The 21,082-nt window shown below is 39.3% G+C and overlaps 1 protein-coding gene across 15 annotated transcripts in view; it reads left to right on the forward strand.

Moving 5' to 3' along the window:
- Positions 1-402: 402 nt before the first annotated feature.
- Positions 403-21,082, forward strand: part of plekha6.S (pleckstrin homology domain containing A6 S homeolog) — a 128,403-nt gene continuing 107,723 nt past the window's right edge. For 4 of the 15 annotated variants that reach the window (XM_018249277.2, XM_018249286.2, XM_041583832.1 and 1 more), the window contains exons 1-5: positions 6,487-6,835; positions 16,844-16,907; positions 16,997-17,105; positions 19,398-19,502; positions 20,491-20,563. In XM_018249277.2, coding sequence (XP_018104766.1) covers positions 17,004-17,105; positions 19,398-19,502; positions 20,491-20,563 — 280 coding nt within the window. In that variant the 5' untranslated portion in view covers positions 6,487-6,835; positions 16,844-16,907; positions 16,997-17,003. Of the gene's footprint in view, positions 549-6,482; positions 6,836-10,204; positions 10,371-16,843; positions 17,106-19,397; positions 19,503-20,490; positions 20,564-21,082 lie in introns of those variants that run through there. The other 11 variants (XM_041583830.1, XM_041583834.1, XM_041583837.1 and 8 more) reach the window with 9 other exon arrangements.

Raw genomic sequence — 21,082 nt, forward strand, 5'->3', positions numbered from 1 at the left:
AGTGTTTTTGAACCAATGTCGGTGTGGTTGGGCAGCATGCTGCCCCCCTAAAATCCTGCTGCCCTAGGCCTGGGCCTAGGTGGCCTTTCCACAAATCCGGGCCTGCTTAGGGGCCTAATTATGAAGCCTCCATTTTTTACGGTAGAGTTTTTTAGGGGGAAAACTCAAAATGTTAAAGATTTATCATGCTACTGTGAACAGTGTGAGATAAGTATTCAGCACCTGCTGCTGACTTGCTGCCAGAACATCCTGGGTCAACCACCCCACCCACATGCAACCAACCAGTAACATTAAAAGATTCCTTTCTGGGCCCACCCCACTCCCCCTTCTCCCTTAACTTGGTAGATACGTAGCTTCAGGAGTGAACTGGCATGTGACTGTCCCATTGCTATGTGGTGCCTATGTATTTGGCCTTCCTGGGCTGGGCCTCCCTAAAAAGTTACCAGCTGCAGCTTAGCCACCAAGTAACCAACACGAACCCACTGAGAAATTGGGGCTGCATGAGAGTTTCTTTAGCTGCAACAGCTACAACTGGTGACTTCAAAACTGTAAGTCTTTTGGGATTTGCTGGGAGAATTCCTGCGATGATACTAGACTGCTGGTTGGTAAAATAGCTCTCCAAATTTTTTCTGGCTTACCATCCAGCTGTTCAGTTAAGTGTTTTTTTTAACTTACATCACAATAAAAGTTTGTGATAATTATTTTATTTTTATGTGCAACTGAGTAGCAGTAGCAATAAACGAAAGCAGTGTGCATATGTTAGGTCACATCATAGGTTATTTTCTGGGATGCTTTGCACTGTATTTTTGACTAAGCTCCGCATTTAGTTTCTTTGTGTTAGGTGTGGTTAAAAAGTGGACATGAGGAAGCAACAATAAAGCTTGTTCTTGTGCAAACAGGGAGATGTCATCCTGAAGCTGCACAAATGCAAACCCTAATAAACCCTGTCTGTGCAGTGATAATAATTAGTTACCCATAGCAGGGAAAGCTGGCTTTGGGACTATATAATTGGCATTCTCCCAGTCAGTGGAGAAAACACCAAGTGTGACATTAGCCTAAGCAGCAGTCCTGTCCTGTATAGGGCTGAGATTCTAGTTATCTGTATGACAGAGCATCCTGTCCCAGTGGCACAGATCATATCTGATCCAGATTGTAAGAAGTAGCCATGCCCTGCTTTATGGCTAAGTTTCTAGCTATCTGTATGATAAAGCATACTGTCCCAGTGGCTGCTCTGTTATACAGAGCGGTCCTGTCTTGCTTTATTGCTGAAATTCTAGATCCTAAGCAGGAGTCCTGCTTTGCTTTAAGGGTGATATTCGAGCTATCTGTATAACAGAGCATTCTGTTCCAGTGGCACAGATCCTTTCTAATCTCCACTGGAAGCAGCACTCCTGCCTTGCTGTATGGCTAAGATTCTAGCTATCTGTATAACATAGAATTTTGTCCCACTGGCTTCACAGATCCTGCGTGATACCAACTGTAAGCAACAGTCCTCCCCTGCTTTATGGCTGAGATTGCATAAGCTAGGATAAGTTGAGGTCGAGAGGGGAATTTATTTTTACAGGGGGCCCTGTGGCTTCTAGTTACGCTGCTGCCTGTTAATAAATAATTTGATTCAAGAACCACTAGTCCCCGTCATTCAATAGCTGTGTGCCTTGAGAATTACAGATCAACCGCATCTGACCCCTTCTTTTGCAAGGGCTTATCTGAGAGAAAGTTGTGAATGTAATTATGTTCTGCTGAGAGCCAATTTTTTGGCACCCAACATGGCCCACAAAGGATTATCATTAAGTTTTACACCGATTGAGACTGTAAATGTGAAAACCACTGCAGCCCCACACAAAGGAGGAAATTGGTGTGTAAGTAAAGAAAGACTAGTGATTGGTCATGGGTTTCTGTTCTGTGGTAAAATATAATGCCTAATAATTATTACATTTTCATTGAGATTTGATTGTGGTGTGGGCTGATTTCGCCCCAGAAAGTTGGTCCCAGCTCAATAACTCCTGACACCACCGACAAGGATAAACCAGTGGTTAAAAAGTCAGTTTGCATGGTAGGGGCTGTTGACGTTCCCTATCTAATGCACACTTTTCACAGGCACATCCAACCTATGATGGCAGTATTATGCAACCAGAGAGTACACCTCAGTGTCATGTGATTTCAATCCACTGCCCAGACAGCCCAAAGTGTGAGGCAAATTTGTGGGTTCTTCTAGTTAGTGCAGAACCCAAACTATTTCACACTGGGGGTCATCTATAAAGTTTGGGCATTGCATATTTATTCGCAAATTGTAGTATTGCCCATGCTTTTTCATGAACGCTAATATATTGCACTGCTCTGCCCGTCTTTCCATTTTTTGGGAATTCGAAATTATGAATTAATTTTCACAAATGAGTCGTAAATGAGATGAGTGTTTGTGTGAGTGCATGCACTGTGCGAGGTTGTTGTGCATGAAAATAGCATTGACAGTAACTCAAATTCGCAATTTGCAAAACTGTTTTGCAAATATTTTCTCCGCCACGAAAGTTGTGGCACAATTCAGACGCAGAGTGTTCACATAAATATTGATATATTGATTTTTGACATATTTAAAAAGCTCTTATAGACATTTGCATTGCGGAAAAATTGCAATTCTGTTTGCACACTCGTATTCATTTTTATAAATGTAACCATGTGCAGGACAAATATATTCACTGTGTGAACTAGGGATGCACTGAATCCAGGATTCGGATCGGGATTCAAAGCGAATCCGAATCCTAATTTGCATATGCAAATTAGGGGTGGGGAGGGAAATCACGTGACTTTTTGTCACAAAACAAGGAAGTAAAAAATGTTTCCCCTTCCCACCCCTAATTTGCATATGCAAATTAGGATACGGATTTGGTTCAGTATTCGGCCAAATCTTTCTCAAAGGATTTGGGGGTTCGGTCGAATCCAAAATAGTGGATTTGGTGCATCCCTAGTGTGAACCAATCTGTCCTGCCCAAAGTGTATAAATGAGCCCCTGTGTGTGTTGTGCTACTGTACCTGCAAAACGGAATATACTTATTAGTTGCTACTACCTGTTAATAATTTGTTGTGGTTCAAGGACCATTGCTCTTCATTACTGTGTGTGTTGAAAGTTCAGAAGCATCTGCACACCTATCTATTCCCTTGATTTGCCGGGAGGTGAAAAGTGTGTGTTGGGGGAAGGCGGTTGCACATCCACACATGTTACTGTTTGTTAGGGCATATCTGAAAGAGCAAGTCATAAATGTAAAGGTGTTTTTCCTAAGGGCAGCTGCTTTTAGGCAATACTGCTAAGAAAGGGTTACACACTCTTGACTGATAAACAGTAGATGGTTTAGATGGTTTAGTCCGAACACTACATTTTTTTAGGGACCTCAATAATACAAATGTTTTTTTCAATAGGTATGAAAGAGTTTACTCTTTGCTCTTTCTCCGTGAAATGTAAAAACAGAACAGTTGGAAGGTGAAAAAGAACAATATTTGGCAAATATCTAGTGTAAACCACAATTACATATGCATATGACACTTGGCTACAAGTGTGAAGGGGTTGGGAGGAAAGGTAGTTATATGTGATGGGGGAGGGTGGTATAGAGCTCAGAATAATGTGCACGCCCCCGGCATTATTAAAGGCAGTGCTCAACCAAGTGAGAATAATGACATTAAAGGAACAGTAACACCAATATTTCACATTACAAATATCAAAAGAATGTCAGGAGATTTGAGACAGATCTGCAGGCCTATGGTAATAATATTTATCCAAAATCCACATATAATGTTAACATGTTTGAATACTGAGATGATAGGAAGAAATGATAGAGTTTGTACATAACAGATTAAAGGGGTTGTTCACCTTTGAGTTAAAGGGATCCTGTCATTGGAAAACATGTTTTTTTCAAAACACATCAGTTAATAGTGCTACTCCAGCAGAATTCTGCACTGAAATCTATTTCTCAAAAGAGAAAAATTTTTTATATTCAATTTTGAAATCTGACATAGGGCTAGACATTTTGTCAATTTCCTAGCTGCCCCTGGTCATGTGACTTGTGCCTGCACTTTAAGGGTAAGGACACACTGGACGATTTGTCGCCAACGTTTTTAAAAAGCAAATCGCGGCGACATATCGCTCGTTTTGTCTCTGAACAAGAACAAATGAAAGACGCCAGCTCCTGTGCCCACAGCACGTTTGTGAATCGCCTGTAGCTCCAAAACGCACTGAGACCCTTTTCCGAGCGATTTATCAGAAATAGCATGTACTTAGAAAAGCACTGAAATCTCCTAGACACGCACACACATACAGATAAGTAGCAGCAATTGTATTCAAATTACAATGCGAACGCAATGACGCAAGAACGCAAGAACGTAAAGACGCCAGGTTACAGCGGGAAGCACAAACCGTTTCCGGTTTGGGTGGAGCACGTACCGCACAGAGTAATGGGATACAAATCGCTCTGTGCCAATAGTCGCTGTGAATCGTCTGTTGAAAAACAGACGATCGTCTTGTCGCCGCAGTTTACTTTTTTAAAACGTTGGCGACAAATCGTTCAGTGTGTCCTTACCCTAAGAGAGAAATGCTTTTCTGGCAGGCTGCTATTTTTCCTTCTCAATGTAACTGAATGTGTCTCATTGAGACAAGGGTTTTTACTATTTAGTGTTGTTCTTAGATCTACCAGGCAGCTGTTATCTTGTGTTAGGGAGCTGTTATCTGGTTACCTTCCCATTGTTCTTTTGTTTGGATGCTGAGGGGGAAAAGGGAGGGGGGTGGTATCACTCCAACTTGCAGCACAGCAGTAAAGAGTGATTGAAGTTTATCAGAGCACAAGTCACATGACTTGGGGCAGCTGGGAAATTGATATGTCTAGCCCCATGTCAGATTTCAAAAGCACAACTATTAACTGACTCATTTTGAAAAACAATTTTTTTCCTATGATGTAGAGTGATATACTGAGACAATTTGCAATTGGTTTTCATTTTTTATTATTCATGGTTTTTGAGTTATTTAGCTTTTGATTCAGCAGCTCTCCAGTTTGCAATTTCAGCAATCTGGCTGCTAGAGTCCAGTTGCTCATTTGAATGTGAGACTGTAATATGAACAGGAGAGGGCTTGAATAGAAAGATGAGAAATTAAAAGTAGCAATAGCAATAAATGTGTAGCCTTACAGAACATTTGTGTTTAGGTGGGGTCAGTGATCCCCAATTGAAAGCTACAAAGAGTCAGAAAAATTATAGAAAATAAATAATGAAGACCAATTGAAACGTTGCTTAGAATGAGGCATTTTATAACATACTAAAAGTTAACTAAAGCTGAACCACCCCTTTAATGACTATGAAACCGGTACCACATTATGTGTAAAAGAAAATGCTGGACATATTAGTGAATTTAGGAAGTGTTAGTTCCAGATGAGCTTGTCTAAATCTGTTCAGGAAAGCTGAAAGTACTGTGGGTTGGAAGTAGGGTTGCCACCTGGCTGTTATTTTACCGGCCTGGCTGGTAAAAATAATGGTTGATCCCAATGTTATTAATAGGGAAAAAAGATAAATATATAGGAAGGCTGCAGAAAAGGTGGCAACCCTAATTGTTGGTGAGTGGTAGTGGCATTGTTTGTGTGCATTTGAGGCCCTAAATAGGGTTGCCACCTTTTCTGAAAAAGTTTACTGGCCTGTGGGGAGGCAGGCACAAAAGGGGGCGGTCCGTGACGCAAATGGGGGCAGAGCCACATACTGTGTAGCAAAAGGGGCGGAGCAAGATCGCACGATGGGCAGAAGACTAAAATAACTGTAACGGCAACAACATTGCTGGTAAATTTGTAATACCGGCACGGGCTTTGGCAGGTGTTTTACTGGCTAGGGCGGTAAAAACCGGCCGGGTGGCAACCCTAGCCCTAAAAGAAGCTTAGATTTGCAGCTGTTACTGGCTGCTTTTCGCTTTAGGCAAGTAGGATTGCCACCTGCCCGGTAAAAATTAAGTTTGATCCCAATGTTATTAATAGGGGAAATGCGTAAAAATATAGAAAGGCTGGTATTTTTTTCAAGAAAAGGTGGCAACCCTATAGGCAAGTGAAGATGCCAATGGGTAATCGCCAAGAATTTTTGTTCAGTATTTAAAGATGGCATGTGGTGGAACCGTGGAAAGTGTTGAGGCAACAACCAAGATAGAATTTCTCCTGAAATTCTTTGGTGTTACTGCTTGGAGGTATTAGCATGGAGACAGCAATATTGTTGTTGAGCCAGTAACATTATTTCATGTTTATTTGATGAATGTTTCATTAGTTGGGAGAAGCTGCGATGGGGCCAGGTATTATTGGCAAACAGTCTGGAGTTTTCAGCAGAAATTATAAATGACTTCTAAGGAATTATTGGGAGTTGAGAGGGCTTGCGGCCAACACTTTACACCTTTCTCTTACAAATGTAGGCGGTGCGAGCAGAGGCCACATAGCAACCGCCTCTGCTCGTTGCTCCTACAAGGCAGGTAAATGATGCGTCACTAAGCTTACGTGTAGCAGTGACACCAGTCTCGCGTGGTGAGATTTGGCAGGCAGGAGGAGGAAGATTCCAGATAACAGCTTTGCGGAAGGTGTTAGAAGCGATCCGACTGCGGGTTGTGTATGGAAAAGCAGGATTGTTGGACAGTGCATTTACGTGGATTAGAGAGTGAAGGTTTGCATTACCCTCAAGCCTCTCTAATCCCTGTACGGTCCTACCGGGACGAAAACTGTGACAACCAGCTGTACAGCAAGCTGTCTAGGATAAAGAAGATGCAGTTAACATAGCAGCCACCCTCCTTTGCGAAGTCTGCATCTCTCTGAAAGCAGGGGGCCCTGGAATTCAAGTAAGTGCAGCAAAGAGGGCCCTCCTTAAGAATAAAAACCCACGGGCCAGAGACGATTGTTACCTTCATGCATTCATGTTGCTTATTAAATATAAATGTGTCCCGCCTGCCCCGTTTATTTGCTGCCCTTTTTAATCTTCCTCTATATCTTCTTCCCACAGTCATCGATCCATCCTACCACTTCCTGCATTTTCTACTGATCCACAAACCTACCCAGCCATCTCCGCCATCCTTACTGCCCCTTTCCAGTTACAGTAGACCCCCAATTTTATAATTTTAAGTTTTTCAGGGGACCAGAAAAAATGGTGTAAAATCCTGGAAAATGTAAAATCAGGGAAATGTATTATGCATAATATATAGGTGGGACCACAAAACAACAATGTAAAATGAGGGGTAAACCTAAAATCAGGGGATGTAAAATTGAGGTTCCACTGTATTTCATCTACCACCATTTCTGCATTGGACAGTACACCTCATAATCTGCTCCATTTGAAGTTCTGCAAAAAAAACTCAACCCCTTTACTGGTACTTGGAAACAGGCATGCAAAGTAAAATCTAGAGCTAATGCAATGCAGCATATTATACATAGTTTAGCGATGAATTATACCAGTGACAGGTTACGTTCAATGAATTAATATTTAAATATATTAAATGCAGTTCACTGTGTTAATGTATTATTAGTTGATTAATGGAACGGAATGAGAGGTGAACAACCCCTTTAATGCATTAATTACTTGTCAATTCACAAATGAAGCAGATTTGTGATTTAATTTTGAAATCTGAAAATCACAGACAAGCTTCATATGGATTTGTGAATATATTCGGCCTATATGAAGACCCTTGAGGTTGTCTTTGGTGGTCCCCAGGTGCTCCAGACACTGTCTTGCAGGTACATTGAGCTGTGGTGTGGAGGAGTCTATTGCAGATTTGTATTATCTGTTCAGTTAACATTCATAAACCGGTTTTCCTTCATATTTCAAATCTCTGTTTTGACTATTTAGTACACTACCTGGATATGGACAGTTTTCAGAATCTGCATGTTAGCATTTGCTGTTTGGGATTGGACCCACATTGTATACTTAGAACCCCTATTGTATACTTAGAACCCCTTTAGACTCCTGAATTGTGCCTGACCAGTTTTAGCATGTGAGTTGTTTGCATGGATGTGTTATATTAGCTTTTCAATATACAGGTATGTGACCTGTTATCCAGAATGCTCGGGACCTGGGGTTTTCCTGAAAATGTATCTTTCCATAATTTGGGTCTCCATACCTTAAGTCTACTAGAAAATCATGTAACCATTAAATAAACCCAATTGGCTGGTTTTGCTTTCAATAAGAATTAATTATATCTTGATATGGATCAAGTACAAGCTACTGTTTGATTATTACAGAGAAAAAGGAAATAATTTTTAAAAATGTGGAATATTTGAATAAAATTGAATTCATGGGAGACGGGCATTCCGTAATTTAGATCTTTCTGGATAACGGGTTTCCAGATAACGGATCTCATTCCTGTACAGTTCAATGTGCAATGTTGTTCAGAAATCTTTTTTTGTTTTTGCTTTTGCTATTCTGTTGGATTTACCAGACTGTTTATGTGTGGGACAGTTGGTTGCAGTTATTTATCTATCCAACAAAGGCAAATTTCCCTGCCATGAGTTAATTATTTTGTTGGCAAGATTCTCAAGGTTAGACTCAACTGGTGAGAAAGATGATTAGTGCCAGATTATACAAATGTACAGGTTACTTTTTGAAATAAGCAGGTCCCCACCCCAACTGATCTTGCAGTGTAATGCAGCGCCACACTAGCATTGTTCCACGTGATGGATTATGGGACTTGAAGTCACTCTGCTTTCCAGACCCAGGCCGATGCAGTGGCTCAAGGTATAGGCATATCACAAAGCAGTTAAGATCCTTGGTATGAGTTTATCTGCAGGCAGAGAATCTGCCACATTTGACGCTTGCCTTAAAGAAGTGCTGCAGGTGTACCGGCATACTGATTATTGTGGCCTTAAAGGGCACCTGTTGGGTAAAAATCTTATCCCCAACCAAAGGTACGGGCTAATAGAGCCCACAGTCCGCTTGGGGATAACTATGGTTTTTTTATTTTTTTTTTAAATTGCCCCCTCCAGCGCTAGGCTACCCGCACCTGCAGGGAGCTCCTGGTGCGAGCAGCCATGTTGTATCATTCGCATAAAGCGCATGTGACGTCACACGCATAATGAGCAATTCGGGCAGCTTTTCATTATGTGCATGCTAGCTCCCTTCCGGTGCGGGTAGCCTAGCACTGGCGGGGGACATTTTTCTTTTGAAAAAAATACTTTTATCCCCAACCGGATTACGCTCTCTATTAGCCTGCAACTTTGGTCAGGGATAAAATTTTTACCCAACAGGTGCCCTTGACCAGAGATCCATATCTGATATTAAACATAACCCTAATTTTACATTCATATTAAAATAATTTTGGTGTTGGTTCTTTTAAAAGGGATTTAGACACAACAATTTACTTCTGAGAAACTTTTTAATATACATTACACATTTTCTTTTTTAATGTTCTTTGTATTTGTAGTTTATGTTAAAAAGTGTCTGCCTGGTCTTTTCTATTCTCTGCACTGGTTCTGACTTTTGAAACAATGTAGCAAGAGGACATTTGATTAACAGACCTGTCTTGATTGGTGAACTAAAGAGTGCAGAAAGGGACAAATACTGCTTTGAAGTTACATTTGCAGAAAACATGAAATCTTTTATTGGAAAATTGCTTAGAATTACGATTTATTTTTAGTAAGTAGTGAGCATTTATATTTGGGTTTATATTCTCTTTAAGTATTGTATGAAATACATGAATGGTCACATTTAACTATACATCAGTGTATCCTTATTGCTGTACCAGGCAAACTGTAAATAGTATTAGAATATTCTAATATATTTCAGTTGTTAGGTTTTACTTATCCTCATGCAAATGTAGAATCAATGTGGCATTTGAACTAATATTCTTTTTTTTATTAGTTACTAATTATTTGAACTTCACTTTTTTATTATAGAGGATAAATGTATATTTCTTGCCTCTGCTATATTCACAATGAATTATCTTCCTCCTAAAGCTGTGCTATCTTTTCCTGTCTCTGTACTCTTATTCTGATTGCTTGTAAACTGTATGGTAATTCTTTTTGGTGAATTAAAATTATGCATTCGAATTCATACAGAGACTATCCATAGTATGTGATTAACATTAAGGAGAAGAAAAGTCAGCAGTCACTGGGAGATGCCAGAAGTTGGGGCCCCGTAGTGATTGCATTCCATTCTCTGAAACCTTGGGGGTTCTTCTCAGTGGGCACCATGGAGTGATAATTTTCCTGCTTCGTCTTAGGGGTGTGTATGCACAGTAGAGTGAAAAGTCAAAAAAGGATTGTGCAGTCCCGGGCTATTAAAGAAAGAAGAACTGAAAGAGGAGGATTGCTCTGTGGTGCTCCCTGAGAAGAACTGCAGGCGAGTGCATCTTTCTGCTAATAGGAACACGTAAGGGTATCTATCAGGTAAGCGAATGCAATCGCTAGAGGGGTGCCTAACTTTTGGAAACCTGCAGCGATTGTGACTTTCTTTTGCCTTAAAATTGTTTTTTTGCTGCAGGTGTAGGGGTTAATAGTACACAGTGTATGCGTGTTTACTTCTGCAAATATTGATCCATGGTACTCCCATGTTTTTTTTTTTTCTGGAGAGAATGGAACGTGTGATAAAGCTGTATACAGCTTGTGGGTGTTGTTTCATATGTGCCATGAATAAACATCTCATTTTTCTCTAATTGTATGTGTAGTGCATAACTAAAAAATTATCACCTACTCTGTATGTTAAATAGTGGGTGTTGTCTATCCACCCTATAAGTGATTAAGAGTGACAGGCAGCTAAACTCCTTCCTTTATCAATTCACTGAGACTCACTGAATTTGCTTTAGTTTTACTATCAAGGATTAAGTGTGAAACTAAACAAAAAATGATAGTGTTAACTGACAGATACTATATTTCATATCAGCATAATACTGCACATAAATCACTGTGTAAAGTATACTCTGTAGTATGCACAGATGCATGTGAAGTGACAAATATCTACAACTAGTTGAGTGGTTAACAACTGATATACAGCAGGGAAGATAAGTATTGAACACATTGAAAGTAATCCTCCCCCCTACCAGTGCATATTAATATCAGCTGCTTTAGTCCTATTTGATGGCCTATAAAACGGCTTCTCGTTACCAAGGTATCACACAAGAAGCAACTCATGATGGGTAAAAGCAAAGAGCTCTTTCAAGACCTTTGTAATCTTATTGTTGCAAAACCTACTGATGGCATTGGTTACAAACATATTTCTAAGCTTTTGAATGTTGCAGTGAACACTGTTGGGGCCATGCGGAAATAACATAATTTCACCATAAATCGGCCACGACCAGGTGCTCCTCGCAAGATTTCTGATGGAGGAGTCACAAGAATAATCACAAGAGTCGGCCCAGAGCCAAGGATCACTTGTGGAGAGCTTCAGAAAGACCTTGAATTAGCAGGTACAGTTTTTTCAAAGAAAACAGAATGCACTAAATGACATGGCCTCTATGCACGCTCACCGTGCAAGACTCCACTGCTGAAGGAAAAGCATGTTGAATCTTGTTTGAAGTTTGCTGTACAACATTTGAGAAATATAGTCTGGTCAGATGAGACCACAATTGAACTATTTGGATGTCATTGCACACACCACGTTTGGAGGAGAAATGGCACTGCACATCACCCCAAAAACATCATATGGGAACATCATGGTGTGGGACTGTTTTTCAGCATAAGGTACTGGCAGACTTCATGTAATTCAGTGATGCCCAACCAGTAGCTCGTGAGCAACATGTTGCTCTCCAACCCCTTGGATGTTGCTCCCAGTGGCCTCAAAGAAGTTGCTTATTTTTGAATTTCAAGCTTGAAATGAAGTTTTAATTGTATAAAAACGAATTATAGTCCCAAGTAGAGCCTCTTGTAGGCTGCCAGTCCACATAGGGCTACCAAATAGCCAATCACAGCCCTTATTTGGCACCCAAGGGATTTTTTTCATGCTTGTGTTGCTCCCCAACTCTTTTTACATTTGAATATGGCTCACGGGTTAAAAAGGTTGGGGACCCCTGATGTAATTGAAGGAAGGCAGACTTCATGTAATTGAAGGAAGGATGAATGGAGAAATGTACCGGGACATTCTTGATAAGAATCTGTTGCCATCTACCAGGATGCAGAAGATTAAACAACGGTGGCCATTCCAATGATCCCATAAACACAGCCAAGGATACTCTCAATTGCTTTCAGAGAGAAAATAAAGCTTCTAGAATGGCCCAGTCAATCACCCAACCTGAATCCAATTGAAAATCTATGGAAAAAGTTCATAGAAGAGGCCCCTGGAACGTTCAAGATTTGAAAACTGTTTGTGTGGAAGAATAGGCCAAAATCACACCACAATAAAGACTTTTCTAAAAAGTATAAAATAAATTTCTGTAAGCGTGTTCAATACTTATTACCCTGTGTTATTCCACTTTACTGCACATAACTTAATTTATGTACTTATTTTGTGGATTACTTGGGATGTTACCAATATCTGTTGTAAATTTAATGTTAATAGCCCCACTAGAATAGGGAAGATGGTGTCATACCTACAGTGGTCTTCCTTTCCTAAACTATTCCATGTCAGTGCTTACCGGGATAGTCCCTCCCACCTGCTCCCATCGTAAGGACCCTCTCTACTTTAAAAGCTCAACCACACCCACCTACCGGCATCTTTGTAACATGCTTCTAAATACTACTGCAAAAGGGTGGGCAGTCGTGACATGGAGTTTGTCTAGGAAAGGAAGATCACGTTTAGTATGATACAATTTTCCCTATTTCATTGACAAACTTCATATCCGTACTTACGGAAAGCTACTCTTTCCCCAATAGGAGGGTATTAGGCTCTAACAGGAACCTATTATAAGGAAGGCCAAAACATAGAAGAGAGCCCACAATCCTGCAAGTCTACAAGGATAAAAATAATCCTATAGTACATACTCTATACTACAGAAAGAGGGATGCTAGCAAACCACCAGAATGAGGAAAACGTAGGACTACATAATTTCAAAGGAGACACCCTAGAAAATGAGTGCAATAAACATAACTGCTTGACACCCTCAGAAGAGAATTAAGACACGTCTGCAGATGGTGCCATCAAGTGTGAAATACTTACTCCCCTACTTACCCAGAAGCATCCATCACAGGTATGCCAGGTTGTAGTGCAGATTGCAAGGTATTTGTTAGAAAGCACTTAGTAGGAGTGAAAACCTCAAAACAGCCTATTTGTAGTTATGACTAGTTTAAAATCCTGCAAAAAGCACAGGGCCTACATGGCCGACATGCCATGATTCATGTACCATAAACACCTAACCAAAGCAGACACAGATGCCTAGCAATCAGATCTGCACTTAACAAACTGATCCCTAAATGACAGGGATAAAGGTGCCTGAATCCTACCTGGGGTGAGAAGCACACCGTGTAAGATTCTGTATGTAAGGTAACCCAACTAACAATGGAGAACACCTGTATCAGCTTACTATCCAGAAAACATGAGCCCCGTTGAAAACCATAATCTAAGGAAAACGGAGCCCTTGCCAAAAATAAAATAACCCAAGTTATATTCGAAAGGTAAAAAAAAAAGGAAACCCCATCAACCAAGCTGACACTAGGACTGGCACTGACACTAGGACAAACTGCTAATCCATCAAAGTAGAGTTTAAAGGGATACTGTCATGGGAAAACATGTTTTTTCCCAAATGCATCAGTTAATAGTGTTACTCCAGCAGACCTCTGCACTGAAATCAAATTCTCAAAAGAGCAAACAGATGTTTTTATATTCAATTTTGAAATCTGACATGGGGCTAGACATATTGTCAGTTTCCCAGCTGCCCCCAGTCATGTGACTTGTGCCTGCACTTGAGGATGGAACTACATTCATGGCAGGCTGTTATTTCTCCTACTTAATTTAACTGAATCAGTCTCAATGGGACTTGGCTTTTACTATTGATTACCAGGCAGCTGTTATCTTGTGTTAGGGAGTTGCTATCTGGTTACCTTCCCATTGTTCTTTTGTTAGGCTGCTGGGGGGGGTATGGGGCTGCAGTAAAGAGTGACTGAAGTTTATCAGAGCACAAGTCACATGACTGGGGGCAGCTGGGAAACTGACAATATGTTTAGCCCCGTGTCAGATTTTAAAATTGAATATAAAAAAATCAGTTTCTCAGACATTGAGCTCTGTGACCGTATCATGGACACCACATGCTCGTCCAGAATAGTGGGGCAAAATAAACAGTATAGGGAACAATCTGTCAATCTTGGATGGACAGGCAAAACCTTTGAACATCCTGTTGGGAGCTTGAGAAAATTGCAGTGCAGATTACTTATTAGCTTCACTTATTCCAACAATGAAAATTCCACAAGGCAGGAAGAATCCTGGCATAGCAGAACCCTGGAGGGCACTGAATTTAAGAGAAGGCAGGAGGCACCACTCACCAGATGCCTCCATATCTGAAGTCTGAACCAGTCTATCTGGTATCCAAGAACAACACACCCTGTAACCTGAAACCAGAAACAGCAGCATTCTGTCTTAAGCATATATAAGCATATATTCATGTGTGACTGCAGACACCCGTAGCATTTTCGCGTAACATGCATATGCAGGTAGTAGAGCCATGGTGCTAACAGAGTGTGTAAAAGACAATCGGTGTATTTGACATGATGACAACCATTTATACATTGGTAGAACAATAAACAGGATAAGCTCCCGAACTGCATAATAATTAGGTGCATGCAATACCATGTAAATAGTGCAATACTGCTAGGACCAAGCTGGCCCAACTGGAAGCATGCGCCACCAGTGCAGTATAAGTTAATCAATGGGTGTGTGGTGGATCAATTACATACAAACAGAATCATAGCAATCATACTAAATAGCTCAAATTAGCTACTGCTTAGAGCAAGCTTATATCTGAGCCTAGCAGCTACTTAGCCCCTGTGATCTACTTCCATTAGGGCTACTGGTTTCAGGTGAGCTAAAAGGCCCTAACCCACTGCAGGTCAGCATAAATACTGAAAGGAGAGCAAATTGTCAGGCCTCAGCACACTGCAAAACCACCATTCAAAAAGCCAGAACTTTGTATACTGCAGGACTCTATATACTGCAGGATAGCATATTTCCTTTAGGGCTACTGGTTTCAGATGAGAAATTAGCTAGAGCTAAGCACATTGCAGAACAGACTAGGAACACATCTTATCTGCTGCTTATGTAATCATGCTCCTGAAAAGTCACCATATACACACAGTGTTGATGACCTACTCTCATACACTCATTCGTGCAGCTCCTATAGCAGGCAGTGTCAGTCTGTGTACATCTAGACTAAGTGGAATTTGGCCCAAAAATGCATACTTTGCACATTTTCAGGCCAAATCAGCTCTGTCTAGCTGCACACAGATCAACGCTGTGCCTCTTAAAACCAGGAGGTGGCGCAGTCTACATAAACTGAAAAAATCCTGGAGACATATTAAGGTTTAGGATAATGGAATGAGTGATATTCTGAGATAGTTGGTTTTCATTTTTGATTATTTGTTTTTGAGTTATTTACATTTATTTAGCAGCTCTCCAGTTTGCAATTTTTGAAATCTGGATAATATGGTCCAAAATTACTGTATCAATTATGCATTCATCTGAATAGGAGTGGGCCTGGATAGTAAAACGAGTATTAAAAAGTAGCAATAAATTTGTAGCCTGACAGGGCATTTGTTGGCCAGGGCCGGAACTAGAGGTAGGCAGAGTAGGCACGTGCCTAGGGCGCAAAGCTGAGGGGACGCCAGGCACGTACCTCCTCTGTCGCCTACCCCCATACCGGTGCCTGACTCTCTGTGTTTTTTCCATTTTCTTGCGCTACTGCGCGCGAATACACGCTCGCACCAATTCACGCATGCGCACGTTTGCGGCAATTCACGCATGCGCAGGAACGCAAGAAGACGAAAAAACAACTCCTTTCTTGCGCATGTGCACAAGAGCACCGCCTTGCGCATGTGCACTCGGGCTACGCCGTCGCATCGTCTGCCGGCTTGCCTTGGGCGCCTGAGCGGCGCGGCCCTGTTTGTTGGCAGACAACTGGAAAGATTCGGAAGTAAAAGGCAAATAATTAAACTATAAAAAAAAAAAAAAAAAATATTAAGGCTGGTTGAAAAGTTGCTTAGAATTAGCCATTCTGTAACATACTAAAAGTTAACTTTAAGGTGATTTTTCACGTAATAATAGTAAAATATTTGGCACAGTCAAGGCACCAAATACTTGCCTCTAGATTGAAAATAAAGTGCTGTATAAGTAATTCCTATGTTTTGGGTGCCTGTAATCTGGCGAAGAAGCAACAGACATTTGCACCACAGACTAAATATTTGTAAAGTTTGTAGACTTGCTTGACTACATTTTATTTAGGCCCTTTGTCATCAAAACCATTGCCTGACAAGCCCTGTACAATTCCCCGCTCATAAAAGTGAAAAAAAGACAACAGAAACAATTACTGAAATCTGGCATGTAAGGTGCAACCCCTAAAGGTGGCCATATGGATTAAGATTTTTAAATCATCAATAAGTGTTTTGTCCTTGTTTGCGGACCAGCTCAGACAGGAATAGGCCCCTGGCATTGGCAAGGTACCACATTACACACAAGAAACATGCTTGCCTTTTGCCAAAGATACCTAACTTTAGGGGTGTGTGTATATATGTATATATATAGACACACACACACACACACACACAGAGACACACATCGTATATAAAAATTAGTTACTGATCTCCAGCCTAGATTAACATTTATTTGTGTGATTCTGACAAAGTATTATTTGGGGCCTAACAGCCTTCCATATGTTCTGTAAACATGTTCTTGTCCTGCTTCATTCTACTTCTTTTTCTCCCCCCCCTTCTTTTTTTTGTGACAGTTGCAATGATCGTCTTGTTACAGTCAAGCATCCAGTGACTGTACAGAAAGATTGGGCATTTGTGGTAGGAATTTCACTCTCCTGAAAGAATATTCAACTCTTCAAAAACACGTCCTTTGATATAAATCCTGTGCTTTCATCCCACCTGCCCAGGTTTGACATGAGTTCTGAAGCATCTGGAAAGAGTTGTGCAAGTCAAGTTACCAAAAGCTCTGCATTCAATATGGTTTCTGACTCCTCTTTAGAAGGCTCAGTCATAAGGGTGAGAGCTTCTTATAAGCAAAACATTAAATTAAAAAAAAAAGAAAATCCAGTTGGTATTAGTAAGTAATATAATGATTTCCAAATATCTGTGACAAATCTAGACAAAGTATAGTCTCATAGCTTATTTCCATTCAATATGGTATCTTAAATGGTTAAATTAGGGGAATCTCACACAATGCTTTTAGAATGAGTAGCTAGTAGCATATGCCATGGAGGAAGTAAAAATCACAAAGTATGCACTACATATATCAACCCATACCAATACGATGGTTGCAGAATAAATACTACTTGTATATTGGTTGTCCATCTCGGTTACAATACATTTTTATTAAGTTTTTTAATGATTTAGCTTTTTGGCATTTCAGAAGCTGTTGCACAAGGGGGGTAACCCCAAATAATGAGTGAAACTAAGTAAATACTGATTCACTTACTTTTGCCACATGCAGATGTTATTGGACCATTTTTAGTTGCACAAGGGGGGGTAACCCCAAATAATGAGTGAAACAAAGTAAATACTGATTCACTTACTTTTGCCACATGCAGATGTTATTGGACCATTTTTTCCCAATAAATACATGGCCAAATATAATGTGTAATTTCACTCTTTGATAAATATGCCTCCAAGTGTTTTAAAACATCTGGCACCGATTGCAAATGAAATGCGAAATATACATTAAGCAAAGCTTTGTAGTTTGGTAATTTGGAGCTGAAAAATATCCTATAAATTTTATTACCTTCACATATGTCAATCTGCACAATTTTATTTTCACGATAGTTCCCCTTTAATTTTAGCCATCCCTTCTCCTTTAAAGGGGTGGTTCACCTTTAAGTTAACTATGTTATAGAATGGCTAATTCTAAGCAATTTTTCATTTGCTCTTCATTATTTATTTTGTAAAGTGTTTAAACGATTAGCCTTTTCCTCCAGATTCTTTCCAGCTTTTAAGTGGTGGTCACTGACTCATCTAAAAACAAATGTTCTGTAAGCCTACACTTTTATTGTTATCGCTACTTTTTATTAATCGTCTTTCTTTCAGGACCTCTCCTACTCATATTCCAGTCTCTTATACAAATCAATGCATGAGTAACTTGGACCCTACCAACCAGATTGCTGAACTAGCAGACTGACGAACTGCAAAATAAAAAGCTAAATATCTGAAAAACCACCAATAATAAAAAAATGTAAACCAATTGCAAATTGTCTCAGAATATCACTCTCTACATCATACTAAAAGTTAACATATATATATCTATATATATATATATAGATATATATATATATATATATATATATAAATAAATAAATGATGGATTTTATGGCCCCAAGTCTGGTCAAGGGCTCCATCACGTTTATTTACGTGAAGCAGGGTTTTACATATGAGCTGTTTTATGCAATATATTTTTATAGAGACCTACATTGATTGGGGCTGTAGTTTTCCTTTAAGTACTTGAAGAATATATTGCTTTAACATATTTCCATATTTTCTACTGTAGTATATTGTACTGTATTGTTTAGGATTACATTTTGTTTCATTATGCAAAAAGATTTTTTTATAGATTATCCCTCCCTTTGAATTGTTTGTTGGTGTTATTAAATCTTGCACAGTTTCAAGGATCTTTCCCAGGTATCATGCTATCAACTAGTTTAAAGGTTAAAAATAAGAACTAGGTAAATAGGCTGTGCAAAATAAAAAATGTTTTTAATATACTTCGAAATAGTGAATATATATATATATATATATATATATCTATATATCTATAAAGGCTGTAGTGACTGCATGTGTTACATAATATCCAGAACACTACTTCCTGCTTTGCAGCTCTCTTGGTTTCCACTGATTGGTTACCAGCCAGTTACCAATCTGTGATTTGAGGGGGGGGGGGGCGACATGGTTTATAACTGTTTGCTTTTGAATCTGACCTGCATGCTAAGGAGCAATTGCAAACTCACTGAACAGTTATGTCCCATGTGGCCCCCCTTAAAGTCACTGACTAACTCGGAGAGCTGAAAAGCAGGAAGTTGGGTTCTGTTATGTTAGACATCCAGTCACTCCAGCCTTTATAGATTTCATTTTTGGCTAATTAACTATATTAGAAACATTTTTTATTTTGCACAGCCTATTTACCTAGTTTTTATTTTTACACTGAAACTGTTTCTGTAACACTACAGACTAGAAAACTGAATCGAATTGTAAATTATTATTCTTTATTAATCATTTTCAGTAAATACTATACATGGATTACAGATATATATTTTGGGGCTAATGCATCGTGTCTTTTGGTTTCTAAAGCCTTCACGTCTATCGAAGAAAGGTATAGCATTTGGTAAACGTTCCAATTCTATGAAGAGAAATCCAGATGCTAAGGTTATGAAGACTGGCTGGCTGTACAAGCAGGTGAGGAAAAAAACATTCAGGAATTATAGCTTGGCTGCACTAAAAAAATGAAACCCTTCAATCACTCTAGTAGGAGCACAGACAGTTTTTAGATGTTTAAAGGAAAAACAAGACTGAGAGTTTAAAAGGATTCTATCATGGGAAAACATGTTTTTTTCTAAACGCACCAGTTAATAGCGCTCCTCCTGCAGAATCCTGCATTGAATCTGTTTTTCAAAAGAGCAAACTGATTTTTTTTATATTTTATTTTGAAATCTGACATGGGCCTAGACATGTTCGTTTCCCAGGTGCCCCCAGTTTGTGACTTGTACTCTGATAAACTTCAGTCACTCTTTACTGCTGCACTGCAAGTTTTAGTGATGATACCCCCCCCCGAGAAGCCCTTAAACAGAACAATGGGAATACAACAAGATAACAGCTTCCTGACACAAAATAACAGCTCCTTGATACATATAAGCATAGCACTCTGAAAGGAGTTCCATTGTGAAGTGCTTGCTCTTTCTGAAAGCACAGGATCAGGCACAATGACCTGAGATGACTGTCTACACACCAATATTACAACTAAAAAAATACTTGTTGGTACAGGAATACAATTTAATATATAGAGTGAATTATTTGCAATGTTACTTATAAATCAAAAACTACACTATAAAAATCATGATATAATCCCTTTGAGATGTAATTATTCTAACCGATATAGAATCAAATTAGCTCTAGAATCTTTTTTTAGAGATATTTAATCTACACCTCATTTGTCTTGGTAAAAGATGCAAAAAGAGTGTTTCTTGATATGTCTGTTTCCTTGTTTATTCTTAATTTATAAAGCACAAACCTATTAGTTATGGTCCAGTTTTTTTAGTTAGCAGAATTTTTGCCACTTACACACCTATATGACTTGTGTGATGTAGACTTTTTTTTACAACGTGTAGTTTAATGAGCTTTAACTTAACTTTTTAAATAACTGTTATTTCCTCCGATGTTCCTGCAGGCCAGCTCTGGGGTAAAGCAGTGGAATAAGCGCTGGTTTGTCCTTGTTGATCGCTGCCTCTTCTATTACAAAGGTATGTACAAGAACTATGGTGTCTGCAATTGTGTTGTATCACTGTCTAACCTTTTAAATGCCAGATTAATTTCACTATTAATTTGATGTTTTTAAGTAATTTGTACTCGTTCAGTTTAACAATGTTTTTTATTTGTAGGAAAAACTCCATTAGTAAATCATATATTATTTTTTTTGTTCCAAATTGGACTTCGACATAAAAACAGAAATTTCTAGCTTTCAGGTTCCAGTGCATAATGAAATTTGTAGATTTGTTTATTGCATGTTTAGTTTTTTTTTTCTAAAATGTAAACTTAGACACAGGATCAAATGTAAATTTAAAAAAACAAAAACCTCAATTTTTGAAACCAAGCCAAATAATAAAAGGATATGTCATTTGCATGGGTGCACATAGGACGTGGCCACCAAACACCCCATAACAGGGGCAATTACAGTTAAACAGTTGATCAGTGCACAAATAACAGATAAGGAGCCTTAGAGTTCATTATATATTAATAACAGGGCAGTGATCCAAAAGGTA

This window comes from Xenopus laevis, chromosome 2S (assembly GCF_017654675.1).
Source record: "Xenopus laevis strain J_2021 chromosome 2S, Xenopus_laevis_v10.1, whole genome shotgun sequence".
Taxonomy (NCBI): domain Eukaryota; kingdom Metazoa; phylum Chordata; class Amphibia; order Anura; family Pipidae; genus Xenopus; species Xenopus laevis.